At 41.6% G+C, this 21,273-nt stretch overlaps 1 protein-coding gene across 2 annotated transcripts; it reads left to right on the top strand.

Annotated features, from left to right (window-relative positions):
- Positions 1-407: 407 nt before the first annotated feature.
- Positions 408-19,795, top strand: nars1 (asparaginyl-tRNA synthetase 1). Of its 2 annotated transcripts, none has more exons than XM_084046778.1 (15): positions 408-553; positions 5,106-5,188; positions 5,741-5,806; positions 6,054-6,146; positions 6,603-6,692; positions 7,114-7,192; positions 7,716-7,786; positions 8,129-8,215; positions 8,370-8,591; positions 10,231-10,430; positions 11,578-11,713; positions 11,882-11,995; positions 15,475-15,606; positions 18,921-19,052; positions 19,623-19,795. In XM_084046778.1, the coding sequence occupies exons 1-15, from the start codon at positions 532-534 to the stop codon at positions 19,752-19,754; spliced, it is 1,659 nt and encodes a 552-aa protein (XP_083902904.1). In that variant the 5' UTR covers positions 408-531; the 3' UTR covers positions 19,755-19,795. The 2 variants fall into 2 exon arrangements, with proteins under 2 accessions (XP_083902904.1, XP_083902903.1); XM_084046777.1 differs by having other exon boundaries at positions 408-574.
- Positions 19,796-21,273: the final 1,478 nt, after the last annotated feature.

Here is a 21,273-nt window from a genome sequence, read left to right as displayed (position 1 = left end):
CATGAAGTACCAAAAATATAAAGTATCCATTTCACAAGTTTTAGAATGTAGAAAATGTATAAACATATTTTGAGAATAGCAGATCTACAAGCTCACAATGAGTTGCAATGCAAGGCATTTCTGCTTGCAGCTATATTTGACCTGGATTCTTCTTGATTCAATGGAAAATCGGAATATTTTAAAGCCAAAATCAGCTCAATTTTAAATCAGCAGCTATAGGTTGCAGATCCGGTCTACAGCGGCTAAGGAGACGGTCTGCGTGCGCCCATGTATGTGTACGTGCGAATTACAGGACATGGTAGGCGGGCTCTAGACCGGATCTCAGCACTGAGCAGTGAATAGAAACCCAGGCTTTCACAGCCTGGTTGTGGTGACGCCCCTCACGCCCGGCGGAAGCTGACGTGAACCTCAGAACTCGCGTGAAGGAGCAAGGCTGGCTTGGCAGTGACAGTTGTCATTCATTCATCGGTTTTAAAACGCATTTAATTCGGTTTCCTTTTAGTTATTTGCTGGAGTGTTCTTTGGCCAGTCATGGCAGAAGGCATAACAAAAGGTGCGGAACAGCTGGCAGTGGGTAAGAGAGGAGGAGAGGATGTGTGTTGGGTCAGGTGTGAGACGTTTTAGTATTGCATCAGTCCGGGTGGCTAACGCTAAGTGTTACGCCTGAATCGGTGACTCGTCTATTTCTGCGACTACTCGCCTCGCTGTTGAAGTGTTTCGGATGACATTTGAGGTTGTTGTCCAACACATGCAACCACTGATTCAGAGGCACTTTGGAGAAATGGTGTTTGTTGATATGTATTTATCATAGTAGCCCCATTGAAACGGCGCCCCCTGGAGTCACCATAGTCAATGGGTCAACAATTCCAGTGTAACTGTCAACTTGAACCTAGTAGCACGCGGCTAGCTGTTGAACTCAATGGGCGTATGGTTACAAATATTTATTATTCATTCTGCTGTAAACCTGAGAGTGTTAAATGTTTACAAAAAAAGTTGGCGTACGTGTGTACACCAATCAAGAGTTAAATGAAGAACACTCTGGATTTTACTGTGTCAATGGTTGCATCAGATTTAGCCATGAAACAAGACTGTCATATCATGACAGTCATGGCGGAACTTCAACCTGGTTTCGGCACTTTCTCCATTTAAAACCCGTACATCTACATAAACGTTCAGATTTCAAATACAAAGTGCCGACCCCACGGTCACGGTTGTAACGAGTTGAAACGGGTGGGTCTAAGTACCCGTATATTCCCTATCGTTCAATAAAAAGCATTTTAATCCGATTGGTGGCCATTATCTCCGAATTTTCTCCATATGCTTTCAACTATGCGACCCCATCGGTTGGGAGGTGTACTGCACTCTTGATACATAGTAACTCTATAAGAAAATGGCCGCCGATCGGATTAAAATCCTTTTTTATTGAACAATAAGGAAGATACGGGTACTTAGACCCAGCCGTTTCAACTTGTTACATCCGTGGCCATGGGTTAAGCACTTTTTATTTGAAATCCTAACGTTTATGTAGATGTACGGGTTGTAAATAGAGAAACTGACAAAACCAGGTTGAAGTTCCGCCATGACGTCACGTGAACTATGGCTAATTGCGAGGTGGCTAGCTGATGCTGCATTTGCTGTTGATGAAGTGATGTGAGCCCTTGTTTTTTTTTAACTCTAGAGCCATGTTGGTTGTAACCAACAAAACCATGAGAGAGAAACACCTTTTATTTTATTTTATTTTCAGACTTTAGTCAAGGCTTCTTGAAACAAATGCAAGGGTTAACACATGTTAGGTTAATTTCGGTTCGAAGGAAAACGAAACCAACTAACCCCCCTCCCACTTTATTATATTATAAGCAAAAGAAAGTGGAATCTGACAACATCATCACAATTTGTTATAAGTTGACGAGGGAGGTAAAATACCTGAAGATGAGTTAAGTTGATAATTTGATGCCACTTTTGTCTGTACAGTACACAGCATAAGGAGGACCCTTCAAATGTACACTTTTTTTTATCCATACTGGTTCAGGTTATCAGATAACTCCTAAACACACATGCTCATGCAGTTTAAATCAGTGTTTTTCAACCTTTTTCATGCCAAGGACCACTAAATTGATATACATTTGGCCGCTGAAAATGTTTTGTGCCAGGGACCCCCAGAAGAGCAGATTTGTGATCAAAATTTAAAAAAAGTCTTCAGACACTTACAAGATTTTTTGAAAATCCAATAGCCAACGTATACAATATGGATAAAGGGGTGAAAATGTATTAACACCTTTAGCTGGGGACCCCCTGGAACCCCCTCAAGGACCACTGGTGGTCCCCAGACCGCTGGTTTAAATCAAAGCAACAGCATAATTTGAAAACTGATAACGATATCACTTTTTTTCCAAACAGTAACAGGGCAAACAGAATTATCGTCTCGTGCAGTTTTCAGAAGGTGACATAGCACACATTTCCTGATCCAGGCCAATTATTGTGTTGGTGATTTTCAGGAGAGAGTTTCTGACTTTCTGTTGTATGGGAGAGCATGGTGTATAGCAGGGGTCAGCAACCTTTTTGACACAAAGTGACACATTTTTTTTTTCTTGATAGTCGGTCTGCCATAATTAGGACACCACATCAAAATAAAAATATTTCCAACAGAAGATCGACCATGCATAACAACCTTTATTTTTATAAAACATTTTGAAATGTTTTCTTTCACATGAGAATGTAATGAACATTAGACTCAGAGCAATAACCAGACTCCCTCCCCAGTCAGAGTTCAGAGTTTGAATGAATGTAGAATTAGGTGCAGGGTTTAATTTGCATACAGAACGATGTGAGGGAACGTAATTTAATTGACTTAAAAATATTATATTTTAAAAGAAACATTGTCTCTCACACACTTATGCCAGTGTGCCAGTGATCGCCCTCCCCTGTGCCAATGTAGGCACCTGTGCCGAAGGTTGCCTACCCCTGGTTTATACTGTAGGCTCTGTGCATAACTGCACCGTCGTCCTGTTTCACTGTCTTTGATTGGCTCAGCAGCTGATTTGAACCAGTAACGCATAATGAAGGATTGAAGGTATCATCATAATGGGTGTTTCCATACAAAGGTGTCATTATGTTTCCGGTTCAAATCTACTGTCAAGCCAATCTAACACAACTATGAGAAACAGAACCGGAACAGGGAAGGGTGGCCTATGCCACATTCTGAAAACGTGAGCCGATGGTATCCCAACGCCGCTGTGCGCTTTGTTTTGCTTCGAAACAGTCACAGTAAACATGCTCTTTTCAATGATGTTGGTGAAACCATTCATTCTGTGTTTAACCTGAGATGAATGCCATGAACATGAAGCCCACCTGTCATGTCTTTTGTGTGCTAATGAAAGGATCTGTATTGGGGTGCAACAGTTAATCGAACTAATTCAGGGGTTTTAACTGGTGGTCCGTGGACCACTGGTGGTCCGTGGAGGTATTGTATGTGGTCCCTGATCATGCATTCAGTAATGTAGGAAAGTGAAGATTGTTTTATTGATTTATTTTCATTATGTTTCATTTTGGATAAACTTAGTAACTTGGTATTTGTGGACAGAGGAATTAAAGACATCATCATCATTATCAGCGGTCCTTTCTGGAGGCTTATGCTTCAATTCCAAAAGTACTTCAAGCTTAACAACTACAAACAAGGATCAACCTATTGACACGTCAAGATCTAGGCACATGAAACGCAGTCCCTTGTGAAGTTCTGGATGAGTAAGGCAGAATTACCCGAGTTTACACTAAAGGCAACATGTATTTGACCTCTTGTAACTACGTATCTCTGTGACCGTAGTATCTTAATGCTGGCGTACCTGAAGAATATGTACAGGGCAAGGTTTGAGCCAGAAAATGACATGAGACTCCACATTAGCCAAGAAGAGACAGACATGGACCACCCGTAATCATTCCATGGACCACTAGTTGAGAAACGGTTCACTCGATGATCTGGTGACCTATGATGATGACGCGTCAATGTTGTTGACAGCATTTACTGGAAAGTAGGAGGTCAAGAACTTCCACAGGAAAGGGAATTAGAATCTCAAGAAAGGGAAGTCTACCGGATTGCCTTGGTTATCATTATTAGGAAATGTGCCCATGGAATAGCATGTGTCTGCTCACTCATACATAAGTTACAAATCAGTATATCAGTTAACATGTGTTTGATATAGAAGGCTGCATGGATAAAGTAAGCTGGAATGCTCACTAGCATAATATTTCAGTTATTATTTAAGAACATTTGTCCATGGACCATTGTTTGAGAAACCGTCTTATAAAAGGGTTATGCATATTTTTGTTCTTATAACTATAATCGTGCAGTGTTATGAGGTGATAATAATGCATTATAGACATGGAATGCATAGCAAGTGTTACCAAAAGCCCTAATCTTAGCCCATATCCCCACCCAACACAACAGTGGTCCCCAGGTTGATTCTTAGTCATGGTGGTGGCCCCTGGTTCACAATCAGTTGAAAACCCCTGAACTAATTAATTGAATCTATTATAAAAAAATATCTATATTCCATATGTTGATCAAATTATCAATTAATAATCAATCCCTATTTTGGGCATAAGATTAAGACCTGAAACGCATCTGTGTCACTTTTTCATTTGAGCTGAAAAGCATTATTTTACACTTTAGCCATTCAAAAATAGCAGATCTACAAGCCCATAGAGCTTGTAGATCTGCTATTTTTGAAAAATCGGGAAAATGTGTGCAAATCTTTGAATATATATATATATTCTTTTAAAGCAAACATTAACTCAAATCTTTGCTTCTCGGGGTCCCTGGAACAACATATTTTGAGATGGGGGTCGGCGGCCAAATTCATATCATTTGGGGGGTCCTTGACATGAAAAAGTTTGAAAACCACTGATTATAGAAACAGAAAACTGTTAGGATTTAGAAGACATTTTGCAGAATCGGAACCTCAGGCCTCAATGGGTTGATATATAAATAATCTAAAACTATGATAAACATGCTTAGTTCTTGATTATGCGATTCATTGAAAAGGGTAATAGATTATAGAATAATGAGATAATTACTTTACCCTAATCTGTATCTGCTTGTGTTTCTACAGGGGAGCTGTATGTATCAGACAAAGAGGGCAGTGACCAGGATGGAGACGGAAGCGAGCAGAAGCCCTTCAAGACCAGTCTGAAGGTAGCAAACCATTGTTTGATTATATGTCAGGGACAATGTAAATAAATTGACATTGTTACATTTACAACCCCTGTCCCCCCATGTCACATGTGGTTATGTTGTAATGTTATAAAAGGTTGTGTTTATGATTCTCCTTAACTGGAAGTTAGACCATGTACCAACGTATGCGATCTGGATAAGAGAGTTAATGAATGTGTTGCATTTGTAAAAGCTGAGGTTTTCAAGCAATAACAGGATTCACATTTTCACTCAAATTTGGAATCCTGTAATAGAGTTTTTCATGAGAAATGAACAAACCGTATAAATGATACTTATATTCCCTATTGCTGTATATACATAGCCTTCTCATTATTAAGAGACCTTTGACGCATCTGCCGCATCTACAAAAACTTTTGTACTCTTCTTAGTGCGTGTCTCTCTTTTTTTTCTTTTTTTTTTGCCTTTGCACTTCATCCGTGTCGTGACAAGTATGGTTCTGACCCTTGTACTTCTTACAGTTTAATTTTACAAATGTTAATGACCTGAGCCCATTTTCACATCTTATTTCCACAGGCTCTGCTGTTTGTTGGGAAGGAGCCTTTCCCGACCATCTATGTGGACTCACAGAAGGAAGAAGAGGTAAGGAGAAACAAAGTATTAATGGGCGATGTCCATCTTATGTATATACTATTTTAGCTATTTTCAAAGAAATTTGAAAAATTACAAAAACAATTGATATCATCCCAAAATTGATATCCGGTAGAAGTATTTGGTAAAACAATATCGTGATATTTGATTTTGTCCACACGCCCACCCTACCTACATGTTTCTAGTGCTGTTGTTGATCAAGTGTTCAATTTCTCCTCCTCCCCTCCCATCCCTGCAGCGCTGGGCCCTTATTTCCAAGACCGGGATGAAGAATGCCAAGAAAGCCTTCAACCGTGAGCAGCAGAAAACTGGTGCCAAAGACAAGAAGGAGGTATGTGTCAATATGTAAGCAGGCATCATGCAACCAAAACAGCTGCTCAAATGCTCTATAATAGGCATATTTTTGGTTAGGGGTACATGTTGGGTGATAAAAGTGGTTCATTCTTGGTAATGAATCATTATCTGGTATGTTTGTATCCAGACAAAAAAACATTTTTGTGTCAAGCAAGCACAGTTTGATCTTAAATTCTTATTTGCTGATGAAAGCTCTAGCCTACAAGCTTAACCTCCTAGCATCCCTATGTTGGGCATGTCATAATCAGCGGAAAAAACTATGATGTACCGAATATCTTTGCCAAAAATAGCCGATGTACAAGCTCTCAACATGTTGAAATGTGATACATTGTTTGCCTGTTATCACATGCCCAGAATACAGATGCTAGGGCTCATGTGGTTAAATAATATTCCAAAATGGCATATAAAGTGATGTTTCCTGTGGGACCCACAGGCCGTGGACGGCGAGAGGAGGGAAAAGAACTTGGAAGACGCCAAGAAAATCGTCGTGGAGATGGATCCTAGCCTGCCTGAGGCAAAAACGGTATGTTGGTCTTTCTGTTGCTTTGTCTGTGTTGGTTAATTTGCCTCTTGTCTCTTTTCATGGCTGTCCGTTAGTCCAGTGGTTCTCATAGTGGGGTTCCAGGGGGTCCCCTCCCAGCAAAATGATTCATGTAGTTACAGTAGGTACCAAATGGACCCTTATGGAGCTGTAACTCTGAGAGCATACAAATAGAACCAAATTTGGTTCTACTTGTGTGATCTGTGTGCATTTATGTTATGTGCAGCGTTGACTGTGTGTATGAAACGTGGACACAGACAGTACAGGCCAAGAGAACTGCATGGCATGACTGTATTTGTGTGTGTATCTGTCGTCAAACTGCAAGCATGTCTGTCTGCCTAATTGTTAAATATTTAATCATGATTTCTTACATACCTTCTTTATTTTTTCATTGTTTATCCAGGTGAAGATCGGCGGCATGGAACCCATGCGAGGTCAGAGAGTGAAGGTGTTTGGATGGGTTCATCGACTGAGAAAACAAGGTAAAATAATAAGACCATGCACCAGACTCATGGAGTATTGCTCGGAGCATATGTCAGAAAAATCCAAATTCCACTGCATAAATTCAATAGAGAATTTGTATTCTTTGTTTTTGTAACAATCTCTGTTGCTTCGACGTTAACTTTGTGAAACTAGGGCTTGAAAAGACATGTTTGATTGTTCAATCTTTCATACTTTAAACATTACCAGAGCATCAAATCACACACCACCACCCATCTCTGCAACAGTTTACTTTACTGTACTGTACATTATGCATAATGTATACATATGGGTGCATTGTGTACACCGTCTGTTTAGGTTTGTAGAGTTTTATGTTGTGTTTGGCATGCTGTGTCCTTAATGTTAAGGCCAGAACCCAAGTATTATAATACACATGACAATGGACAAGGTTTAATTGTCCGTTGCTTATGCAAGTACGTGCAGTGAAATATTGGTGTGACATGAGGTTGAACTTGAACTTGTATTGCGTCTTCCTTACTGAATGTTACCCCTCTTTCTTCTTAGGAAAGAACCTGCTGTTCATCATCCTGAGAGATGGCAGTGGTTACCTCCAATGTGTTCTGAATGATAAACTGGTATTTCCATCCTTTATTAATTAAACTCATTTATTTGAATTTGTGTATAATTTCTATTAACTTCGTCATTCATGTGACCACAATGTTAATTGGATTATAAAAAAAACAACTAGGAATGTATGCTGTTGATTTAGTTCCCCCTATCTTTCAAATAATTTACTAATTGTTATTTATATATTCTATTCTATTATTATTTTTCTTTGTGTAACTCCTCCATTGCCTCACCTCTTGCTAGTTCATCTGCATTACTTCCTTATGTGTCATGGAAACAACTTGAACAATTACTGTTGGAGATTCTTACTGTATTTTATAACATGATTTTTCTTCCTTGCTGTGTTTCAGTGTCATTGCTACAATGCCTTGGTGCTGTCCACAGAGAGCACAGTGGCTCTGTATGGAACGGTAACAGCCGTACCAGAGGGCAAACAGGTAAATGTACATAAGATAAGCAGCAGCAGCACTTGACCGATGCCAGGGTTTAGGAAACGATAAACGATCTGATAAAAGATTGGTTAATGTGGGGAATGAACAGTAGACTGTTTATTGCATTAATTGTACCGACCTCCCCGTCCTCCCCCAATAGGCTCCCGGCGGCCACGAGCTGAACTGCGACTTCTGGGAGCTGATTGGCCTGGCCCCGGCGGGCGGCGCCGACAACCTGATCAACGAGGAGTCGGACGTGGACGTGCAGCTGAACAACCGCCACATGATGATCAGAGGAGAGAGCGTGTCCAAGATCCTCCGGGTGCGCTCCGCCGTCACACACTGCTTCAGGGAACACTTCTTCAGCCGCGGATACTGTGAGGTGAGGAACCCGGGATGGGGTTCTCAAAGTGGGGTCCGGGGGACCCCCAGGGGTGGGGTCCTTGAGGGAGTTCCAGGGGGTCCTCAGCTAAATGATAGATCAGGGGTCTTCAACAGGGGGTCCGGGACCCCTCGGGGGGGTCCTCAGAGTTACTACAGGGGGTCCGCCAAATCTTTGTGTGATATGATTTTTTTTTTACCTTAACCCCATCCCTTTTCTGAGGTGAACTTTAGCCAAAAATAGCAGGCGTTGTGAGCTTGTAGATCGGCTATTTTTGGCAAAGAGGTATAGGTGAAGAGAAGACCAAGTAAACATAACATTTTTTCATCTGAAACACAATTTCAGACAATATAGAGGGGGTCCCTGCTCCATCTCTCTCTCAACTAGGTGGTCCTTGGGCTGAAAACGTTGAAGACCCCTGTGATAGATAGTTAGGAACCAAATGGACCCTTACAGGGCTGTAAGTACATTTGTACACTCATTTGTACACTCTCAGAGTTAAATTAACATTGATTTTACGATATAAATTGGGGTCCCAGAGACATAAATGCCATTAAATGGAGTCCGTAGCCTAATGCAGGTCATACTGGGGGGTCCTTGAAATTAAAATGGTTGAGAATCACTGCTAGAGCCGTAAAAAATCTTCTCTTATGGGGGTCCCTGGCATATTGTTTCAAGTGGGGGTCCGTGGGCTAATAAGTGTCGATTTGGGGGTCCTTGACATGGGAAAGTTTGAGAACCACTGGTGTAAAGTAACTAAGTACATTTACTCAAGTACGGTACTTGAGCATAGTACACCTGCATGAACATAGCACGGTGTTCCGTCGCGCAGCTTATGCATTATTTGGTGTCAGCCCTGGTACCATTTGCAGGCAGGTGTGTGCCAGTCACAGGTGTGTGTGACTGGCACACACCAGAGCATGGGTTCTGCAACTTTGACATCTGTCTTTGGTACCGTTGTTCAAATCTTGCCTGTAAATCTCTGGAAGAAAACCTGTGGGTTACTCAGTGACGCAAGGGTGAGGAACCGGTCTTCTTGGGTTGTTGTCTTCCTTTGACTTCACCAGTCTCACAGGACTTGGTCCTACGTTTACCAGGTACCAGGGCTGACACCAAATAATGCTGCCACTCTGCGTAACGGAACACCAGCTTCCACTTGCCTTATTGCACCATGGGTCTTATCCTGAAGGGACAAACGTGGCATCTTTCCATGGGGGCAGTGTTTTGCTGCTTGGTGCATACACACAAACTCAACAAAGTTGCAGAACCCATGTTCAGGTGCCAGTCACTCAGCTGTGACTGGTTTTGAGAGACCTGCCAGCACACACCCTGCCAGCAGTTGTGTGCTTGTGTGTACGAGAGAGAATACCAACGGAAGCATATTGGGTGATTTTGGCAAATGTTTTTTGGGGGGCGCTACCCACACGTTTTAGCTGTGTCGCTCATTCCACGAATGCCCAATCCTTACAAGCTGTACCTCGTTGCAAAGGTGACTAATCAACGATAAAAATGATATAAAACACAATACCAATGGGTATTATTAAAGGGGAGAAATAATCAACCAAAGTTAAGTTTCGTGGGCAGTGTATTTAGCTCTAAACTCCTAGTTTCCTTCCTCCCCGCCCCTTCCCCTCTCTAGATCACCCCTCCCACCTTTGTCCAGACCCAAGTGGAGGGCGGCTCCACGCTGTTCAACCTCAACTACTTTGGGGAGGAGGCGTACCTGACCCAGTCCTCCCAGCTCTACCTGGAGACCTGCATCCCCGCGCTGGGAGACACCTTCTGCATCGCCCAGTCCTACCGCGCCGAGCTGTCCCGCACGCGCAGACATCTGGCCGAGTGAGTTGATGAGGGTTCAGTTGGGGCAGAAAATGGTGTTCAGAGAGTGGGTCATGATGAGAGAAGAATACTGCATAGAGCAGTGGTTCTCAACCTTTCCCCCCCCTAAAGTAATCATATTTGAACGGGGGACCATGACAAGCACTTGGAATTGTAGGAGTTGCATTCAATGTAGTTTGACTCGGCTCCACAGATAAATATTGTTAAAATAGCAGATCTACAAGCTCACAACGCCTCGCAAAGTGAGGCGTTGTGAGCTTGTAGATCTGCTATTTTCACAATATTTACCTCTTATATTGTTTGACAATTTGGCCAATGTTTGACCAATTTTTATAGTATAGTCTGTTGATGACTTTTGATGCACTAATGGTCTTTCTTTTTTTTGTTGGGTATTAAAAAGGTATTAAAAGGTCTTAAATTGTCACTTGAGAGCCACTGGCATATTAGAGCCTGGCCGATGCCAGATTTTTGGGTCAGACCCCGCTTTTGGAGAGTCCTTTTTGAAAAGTTTTGTCTATGCCCAAAATAGAGACGCCATGTTGAAAGTTGTAAAAATGTTTAGACACATCAGCTTCATAATTGCAGATACTGATATCCAAAAGAAAAAAAATACCTAAAAGGTCAAACAATGGCTGATAAATAGACCAAACCGATATATCGGCAGGTCGGTTTTGTTATTGGAAATGAGTTGAGAGCAAAGGGAGGCTTTGAGAGAAGGGAGGGTGTCGATGGAATAAACGTGGAATCTATTTTTAATAACCGGTGTGCTGTTTGTGTGTGGTTTGAGAGAAGTTGGTCTAGATGCTCTCCTTCTCTGTAATGACTAGGGCAGGGGTCTTCAACAGGGGGTCCTCAGAGTTACTACAGGGGGTCCGCCAAATCTTTGTGTGATATGATTTTTCTTTTTGCCCACAACGCCTCGTGTTGTGGGCCTTGTAGATCGGCTATTTTTGGCAAAGACATTTTGGTGTAGAGGGAAAAAAAGAGCAGACCAAGTAAAAAAACGAATTAATCTGCAGCACAATTTTATACAATATAGAGGGGGTCCCTGCTTCATCTCTCTCTACGTTGAGGACCCCTGGACTAGGGTAAATAAAGACATGAAGCCATTCTCCTCTCTCTTATCTGTCCTCTCTCTCTGTCTCAGGTACACCCACATTGAGGCTGAATGTCCCTTCATGTCGTTTGAGGACCTGCTGAACAGACTGGAGGACCTGGTGTGTGATGTGGTGGACCGTGTGCTCAAGTCCCCTGCTGCCTCCCTGCTCTATGACCTGAACCCAGTATGTGTACACACACACACACACACACACACACACACACACACACACACACACACACACACACGGCCTTCATTAGATTCACTTTCATGGCGTTTCCCCCCCTTTACACACTGTCTTTGTGCCAATCTATGATATTAATAATAGCAATAATCTGCTCATATCCTTCAGGACTTCAAGCCCCCCAAGAGACCCTTTAAGAGGATGGAGTACACCGAAGCCATTGATTGGCTTAAAGAGCATGACATCAAAAAGGATGACGGCACATACTACGAGTTTGGAGAGGTAAGGAACGCCAACTCATTTAGTTGACGATCAGACCAGTATTAAAGTTTTCAGATCATTTTCCCAACTATGTTTTAAAGAATTTTCTTCAGTGAAGTTGTTCCGAAGCCCCATGTCATTAAAATGTTAGGAAGAGAAATGAGTTATGTGATGTTCCTAAATACTACTATTACTGTTAGTCTCCACTAGAGTTCTCAACAGGCCTGAGAGTTTTTGGCCCCGCCTGAATTATTACCATACTTTTAGGCCCGAACGCCCGACAAACCCAACAAGCTTTGAACTGAGCAGAATGGACCTTCTGTTCCAGAGATAATGGCCAAAACATCTTGAAAACGGCCACTTTCGCCGATTTTTTATTTGAGTTTTGGCCATCGTCGCCCGTTTTTCTTTAATAACGGGCTAGGAAGGTCGCACGGCGACAAACTAGATACCTGGGTAATGTTCACTTATAGCAGGGCGGGAAATTGATACCATAGTGCACTTGGTGATACAAGCGAGAAATTTGGCACAGATGTCCTTCATATGACCCTAATTGATAATCAACCTCTGGCCACGCAAAAATCCTAAGATTTCAAGATGGCCACCACCGGTTTTCAAAATGGCTGCAACTGGGCCAACATTTTGGACTATATCACTTTGCTGGGGCTGTAAATCTTTGATTTCCCCCTTATTTTAATGTAGGAGAATATGTTCTGATGGTATTTCTACCAAATAAGATTAAAAAAAATATATTGGGTTCCAATATGGCGGCATATTTTCCAATATGGCTGCCGATGAATTGCATTAATGTACATTCATGAGCTTGTAGCACATGTATTTGTATTAATTACCATACCCAGAATCAATTTATAGCACATTTTAAAGTGATTTGGTGGCTTTTTAATGACCTAGGGCAACAGACTTTTCAATATGTTCACCAATAAATACAAAAACTTATATATACTGTATATAGGGATATTTTCTCAAACAGGTGCTGACCTTTTTCTCTTTCTGTGGAAGGACAAAACTGTATGGCATCTGCTGAACGCATGAAAGAAGCAAAGACCTGATGACTTTGATCCAATAGCTGATGCATTTTTTTTCAAGGGGGATCCATCTGAGGTTCTTCAACAGCTTTTTCAAGCCAAGTCTTTGTGTCTGGGTAGCTCAGTTGGTAGAGCTTTCACCTTCGGATCACATGGTCATGGGTTCGGTCAGGATCAGTGTATGAGTAGGTACAGTGAGTGTGGCGCTCCACCTCAGCAATACCAGGGGGTCTATAAGACCCCTGCGTTCTCAGCTGATAGTGACAATAAGTCTCAGACTTACTTAATATGAACAAGTGCAACTGCTATGACAACAACGTCAGTATCTGAGCTGCGAATCATGATGTGTCAGATGCTATCCTCTGAGCTCTGCCTCAGATACTGACATTGTTGACATAACAGTTTCACTTGTTCAAAGACTTGGCTTGAATTAGCTGTGGATTGCCTTTGGAAGGAGGGAAGGATCTCAGATGGATCCCTGTTCATGAAATTGCATCAGCTATTGAATCAAAGTCATCAGGTCTTTGCTTCTTTCATGCATTCAGGGGATGCCACACAGTTTCGTCCTTCCATGGAAAGGGAAAAAGGTCAGCATGGCAGACAACTTCTCCAAATTAGGTTCAACACCTTTTGCAATAAATGATAAACATATGCAAGTCATTGAGGAGTTCATAGTACTCATGTACGATAGAACTTCATAGAAGTAGTTCCTACAAGGAAGTGAATGCAAGTGAAGTGCATTCCAAGCAGGACATATACAGGGCAGGGTCCCCACGGTCATGAAATTCCTGGAAATATTTTGAAAAAAAAAAAAAAAAAAATCCAGTACTGGAAAAGGTTTGAAATTGATCAAACATCATCAAAGGTCCTGGAATTTATCAAGGGTCCTGGAAAAATATTTGGCTATGCATTGTTTTTGGCTATTGATTTTGTTAAAACAAAACATTTTCATAAACATGAATAATATTACACGAAATATGTAACATAAGTAGTTTTTCGCCGAACGGGCTGTGTGACGGCAGCCTAATGTATGTCTCAAACTTTATTTTTGCTACACTGCCTATCTTTGGGCATTCTACATAGGAGTAAGAGACACATTATTGCGCCGAATGATTGTTATATAGGCCTGGAATTTGGGCTAAATATTCTGGAAAAGTTTTGGAAAAGTTTTGGAAATTCATTGCTAAAAATGTGTGGGGACCCTGACAGGGCCAGTCACTCTTGTGCAGTCCTGTTTGCCAAATTATGCCAGAAGCTGACACAATGTGGATGTAAAAAAGCATGTTCTGGACACTGCAAATGCTATAAGTTTGGACTTATCTGCACACCCCTCTGTGGTTGCAGTTGCTAGTAAACTGGCCTGTCACTTGCGCAGCCACCATTGTAAATGAGAATGTGTTTATAATGACTTATAACAAAACAAAAAGTAAGCACTAAGCTTTACCAAGCTAATAAATCACTTTCAAATGTTCCATAAATGGATTCCGTGTATGGTAATTAATACACAGACATGTACTACAAGCTCATGTGGATAAACCATGAACAGATGCACATTTCTGCAATTTATCGGCAGCCATATTGGAAAACATGCCGCCATATTGGAACCTAATGTTATTTTTTATCGTACTTGGTAGAAATACATCCAGAACATATTCTCATATATTAAAATAAGCCCCAGCAAAGTGATATAGTCCAAAACATTGGCCCAGTTGCAGCCATTTGAAAACTGGTGGTGGCCATCTTGAAATCTTAGGATTTTTGCGTGGCCAGAGGTTGATTATCAATTAGGGTCATATGAAGGACATCTGTGCCAAATTTCGCGCTTGTATCACCAAGTGCACTATCGTGTATTGAAAACGGCATATTCCCGCCCTGCTATTACCGTTAGGCCGCTAGGGGCAGTTGAAATTTATTTTCCTTTTTTTTCACGAAACCTGAGACTCGGCCTGGCCCGACTAATGAGCATAGATTTTGGGCCTTTCCAATGCCATTTATATTGAAGTATTTGCTTGATTTTGGTTGTTGACCTGCACACAGTTCAGAAAAGGGTCATGAGCAGCAGCAGCAGCAGCAGTAGTAGTAGTCGTACCTATGTCTCACCACTAGATGGAGCCAGTGGCTTCTCTGGCACAGGCAGGTATGCGTTTGGCTGTGCCCTAGAACTCAACCTGTGGGTTCAGGGGGGTTCCCAAAGGGTTTTTTAGAGGGTCCCCAAAACGATTTGCTTAAAGTGCAACATTGTTTTCCCACTCAAGAGTAAACAAACTCCCCTTACTATGAGCACATAGCTTTTTATGAGCAATTCAAACAAAATAAATGCTATTTTCTTAAGCCTCTGACTAAGGAGTTTTCTTTAATATTTATGCAGCGAGCGAGTCTTTTTCTGCCAGTTTTCCTTTATGTTCTGGTTTCAGGACATTCCATAGAGTTCACTGTGTGTTCTTCCTGTTTCAGGACATCCCAGAGGCTCCGGAGAGGCTGATGACAGACAGCATCAATGAGACCATCCTGCTGTGCCGCTTCCCCGCCGAGATCAAATCCTTCTACATGCAGCGCTGTACTGACGACAAGCGCCTGACCGAATCGGTACGAACTCTTAGTCTCTTACCTCACTACCTGGCTGGAGAGGAGAGAGAGAATTAAAGAGGGAGGGAGGGAGACGAATACAAAGGAGACTTTCTTTCTGCCCTTTATGCCGGCTGGCATGTAGGGCAGCAACAAAGGGTTTCCTCTCCTGGCTGTTCTGGGCCAGCGTCAAGGAAACAGATATGCAATTAATATGCTCTGTCGCATGATGCCGTCACATGCTGCAAATAGCTGATTTATAAGCTCACAATGCATCACAAAAGTCACATCATTTTATTCTTGTAGATCTGCAATTTTGCTAGAGACAGACAGACATGGAGAAAGGAGAGAAAGGTGGACAGAAGCGAGTGGAAATGGAGACAGATATTCAATTTTAATATAATGCTGAATCACATACAAGAGGCATGCAAGCAACAACAATAACAACCGCTGTAATGACAGCAATAACAATACCAGCTATAATAAAAGTATATTGTAATAGTAGTCCAAAGTCGTGTTCCATGGAAGCCCTTGGTCTGTAACCAACGGTCCACAAGTCTATGAGATGGATGGCTGATGGTTGACAAGGCAAGTTCATTTGTGCAGCACATTTCAACAAGCCAATTCAAAGTGCTGTACACAACTTTTAAGCATTAAGACATATTAATACACAGAGCTTTAAGACCCAAAAGAAACGCATATAGGGACATTTATATACAGTTTACAAATGGAAGACAAACTAAAACGGAAAGACGAGAGAATAATATTACATTGCAGAAGATCAATAAAGGAGACAGACAAAATGAGACGGATGTTAGACACGGGCAGAAAGACGAAAGGAACAAAAAAGACAGGAAGAATGTAACGAAACAGGGAGAGAGAGAGAGAGGGAGAAACTACAGGAAACGGAAGGTGAAGACAGTTGTGACTCATCGTTGCTATGGTAACCTGCTTAAGAGAGATGAGCAGAGTGAGAGACTGGTCTTGTCTTTCTGTTCATGTCAGTGTCACGGATAGCGCTACACACAGATGGTCACCAAACGGTCACACCATTGGTTAGTCTGTTCACATCAATAGCAGAGTATTGTATTGGCTGTAACCATTGGTGACTTTGGTTTACTTTGTTCCCAGGTTGAGTTGCTTGAGCCACTTGAATTTTTTTCCGTTTCCATCAACAGCTCCTTTAAATCATTGGTTTTTGATTTGATTTGATTTGATTTATTTGAAAAGCCATCACCACATGGTCACCGCAGTTCGAGGATAACACAAGAAAGTCCTGAGACTTATTTCCGTTGAGGTCCTCTAACAATTAACAATCAATACGTTAAAAATACTTTACAATACAGCACATGTAACACTACATAGACCCAAGTGACATACACAGTACAGACACAGTACACATTACACAACAATACAAAACACAAGTAACATTCACAGTACATACATACAAACAATACAAGAACACAAGTAACATACACAGTACACAAACAAGTGCTACCTTATCTTTCCTAGTCTAAAGACCCTCTATAGGGGAACCTTTTCTAATAGACATGATTTAGTTTTGTATTTAAAAATCCTCAGATTTGTTGTCAGTTTGACACTGTTTTCGAGGTCATTCCACTGTGTGGCTCCTATGTAAGTAAATGATTCCCTGCCTACTTTACTTTTAAAAGCCGGAAGGCTCACGTCTGCTACACTGGCTCTGGTGAAAAAATGGTGTACTTCGCTTCTCTGAGTAAAACATGTCTTTAAAAATATGGGGACCTCTCCATATATTATCTTATGAACCATGGTCAATCTGGCCATGATTACCCTGGATTCTACTGGGAGCCAGTTGAGTTCTCTAAACTGGTTCCTACCTATATGGGTTCTGGGTCCTAACCCTAGAATGACCCTGATCAGTCTATTCTGAGCTGACTGTAACTTTGTTTTGAGGGATTTCAATAAGCCCTCAAACCAAGATGTACACGCGAAATCAAAATGGCACATAATAAGAGAATTGGCTACCACCTGTTTTGTCTCCCTATCCAAGTACCTTGCTGTCCTTGCCAGAAATTTAGTCAGTCCGGAGACTTTGCTCAGTACCTTACTGGCCATATTTCGGCCATCTAGGTTACCCTCCAAGATACAACCCAGGTATTTCACTGATGATTTAGCCTCAATGAAGTCAGAATTTAATTTGACCTTGAAATCAGGGCTCTTTCCTAATTTGATTTTAGAACCAAATAGAATAGATTCCGACTTCCCTGTGTGTAAAGATAACTTATTATCTATAAGCCAGGAATTAACCTTTGTCAATTCCTCACTCAGGGAACTCTCCAGTGTGGATTGTTCCTTATGGGACATCAGCAGAGCAGAATCATCGGCATACAAGAACAAATCACAGTTACAGGCGTCTGTCATATCATTCACGTATACCAAAAACAGTGCAGGGCCTAGAATGCTTCCCTGAGGAACACCACATTTCATGATGCTTGAATCTGACAAAACACCATTTCCCTCTACCCTCTGTTCGCGGTCCGTTAGGTAGGATTGAAACCATTTGCATGTTGCCCTGTCTGCCCCCAGGGCCTCAAGCTTGTTGAGAAGTCTAATGTGGTTCACCGTGTCGAATGCTCTCCGTAAGTCCAGTAGTACCATTCCACACAGCTTCCCACTATCAACCTCTTTCCTAATTTGTTCTCAAAGTGGGGGTCCGGGGACCCCCAGGGGTACTTGAGGGGGTTCCAGGGGGTCCCTAGCTAAATGATGGATAGGAACCAAATGGACCCTTGTGGGTCTGTAACTCTGAGAGTGTACATTTGTACACTCTCAGAGTTAAATTGACATAGATTTTACAATATAAATTGCGGTCCAAGTGATAGAAATGCCATTAAATGGGGGTCCGTAGCCCTAATGCTTGTCAAACTGGGGGTCCTTGAAATTAAAAAGGTTGAGAATCACTGCTAGAGAGCCGTAAAAACCTTCTCTTATTGGGGTCCCTGGCTTATCTTTTCAAATGGGGGTCCGCGGGGTAATAAGTGTCAATTAGGGGGTCCTTGACATGAAAAAGTTTGAGAACCACTGCTGTACATTACATACATACATACACAGACATTACTGCACGTATATCTTATCTCCTGAGCACCAAATTCCTTCATTCACACATACTGATCTAGGAACACACAACATGATGCATCAGTATTTCTATCTGCCAACTTAATGTAGTGATTTGGCTGCAAAGGTTTTTTTCAGCAGTCGTGATGATCTGACTGACTGACTGACTGACTGAGTGGTCTGTGGTGTGCTTCAGGTGGACGTGTTGATCTAATTGCCGTGTCTGGTGTGTTTTTTAGGTGGATGTGTTGATGCCCAACGTGGGCGAGATCGTCGGAGGCTCCATGCGTATCTGGGACGCAGAAGAGCTTCTAGAGGGATACAAGAGAGAAGGAATCGACCCAACACCCTACTACTGGTACAACGACCAGGTACTGTGTCTGTCCATCAGTGCGTCAGCCTGTGCATGTGTGCCTGTTTCTACCTATATGTTCTTCCTGTCTATACATGCTTAATTTATACACTGTCATAGGGCTGGACAATTAGCCAAAAATATATTGATATTAAAACCAATAACGACTTATAATCGAGAAGCAAGGTTTTTTATACATATTCTTTTCCCATATATCAACAAATCGACATGAAGAAACCTTTTTTTTTTTTACAAATCCCTTTATTACTTTTTTGCAGACAATAAAAAAAACATTGTGGCAAGTAGTGAGGACAAAGAGGTCTGTCATTTTCTGACAAAAAATACAATTGAAACAACATAACAGAACAAAACAGTAAAAATAGTAAACCGATAACACACGTACATGTTTAACATGAAGAAACTTGAATGTATTTTTTATCTGATTAACCACTATTTTATACGTCGTCGTACTGTGGTGTGCAAAATAGACGATCTACAAGCTCACAACGCGTCATATCGCGGCATATCATGTGAGCTTGTAAACAAAGTCTGAATGATGCTTATGATGATGTTTGGTGTCTTCTTACAGAGGAAGTACGGTACCTGTCCTCACGGTGGATACGGACTGGGCCTGGAGCGCTTCCTCACCTGGCTGCTCAACAGACACCACATCAGAGACGTGTGTCTGTACCCACGCTTCATACAACGCTGCCGACCATGAACACACACACACACACACACGGCTGCTAAACAGACACCACATCTCTTTACCTACGCTTCATACAAAGCCAACCGTGAACACACACACACACACACACATACAGTAGCCCATGCACAGTTCAGCGTGAATTGATGTGTGTGTGTGTGTGTTCCGTAAGTGTATATGTATTGACCATGAATCCAAACTTGCATACAGAACATATGGACAGTGCTACTGCACTGTGGAAACAAACACAGACTACAGTCACCTCAGGCAAATCAGATGCATCTAGCAATGGTTATTTCAAGAGACATTCAGAGAGACACACACACACACACACACACACACACACACACACACACACACACACACACACACACACACACACACACACACACACACACACACACACACACACACACACCAGCCAGAATCGTCTTTCTCCACCTCATTATCTGATATTTGATATGGATCGCCCGTGGGTCTGAAATAAAGATTGAATTGAATTGATATCTTCTGGTGTTATACTGTACTGTTTATCCCAACTGGTTTATAGGAGGATTATCTCAGTTAGTTAGTTGATTGGATACTTCATTAAAGCCTTGATGAAGGCTTGTTTTCCTTTTAAACCTCACACTAGGTCAGGGTTTGCCCAAATGCATTGACATCACATGCCATGCCAAGCCAAGCCAAGCGATGCTGTAAAATGTGAAACAGAGAGTGGTTAAGATGGGACCACAGGTCAGTTAAGAAGCCTTGTAGAAGGACCTTTTGCCTTTGTCCGTGAGCTTTGTTAATGTGTGAATCCCTGGCAGGTGTAAAGCCTAATTTATAAATCTATACATCTACGTTGGACTTCGTTATCCAGCTCCAGCATGGATGTGTACTCTAGAGTGTTAGGAGACACTGGTTCTTATACATGGAAACATGCCAGCTTACCTGTTCTCACAATAATTAAACATTATTTAATGACATTCAGAAATTAGGAAAAATTCAGTAAATGAAGTTGATATGTTGATGACTGATGTTGTTTCCTTAAACCAACCAACTGTTCCGCTCTGTCCAAAAAAATGTACGTCCGCAATAAACGTATTTATGTGCTAAGAGTCTCTGATTTATTTTGACTACTTAACGTACTCATGTAGGCTCTTTGTTTCCCATAGTGAATTATTTTGTATTTTGTATATTTTGTCTCCTTTCATACCGTTTCACAAATCGCACAGTAGGACTCGGTCATACAAACATTTTCACTTGTGAGATTTTATTTAGCTTTAATCCATGTGTGTTACATCCTCCTGGTAAAACAATTCACTGTCAGCTTGTAGATCTGTTATTTTCAAATTGCCAAAATATAGGTCTGAAGTGGTTTTGTAATAATCCAAATCTACAAAGTAACTAGTAACTAATGTTTTCAAGTAATTTGAGTAAAAGTACAATATTTGCCTTTGAGATGGATTGGAGTAGACAATTGGAAGTAGACTACTACAGTAAAAATCACAATTGTACTTGAGTACAGTGAGAGTAAATGTACTTAGTTAGT

The sequence above is a fragment of the Gymnoscopelus microlampas genome, assembly GCF_963454915.1.
Source record: "Gymnoscopelus microlampas genome assembly, chromosome: 21".
Lineage (NCBI taxonomy): Eukaryota > Metazoa > Chordata > Actinopteri > Myctophiformes > Myctophidae > Gymnoscopelus > Gymnoscopelus microlampas.
This window is presented reverse-complemented; position numbering and strand designations above follow the sequence as displayed.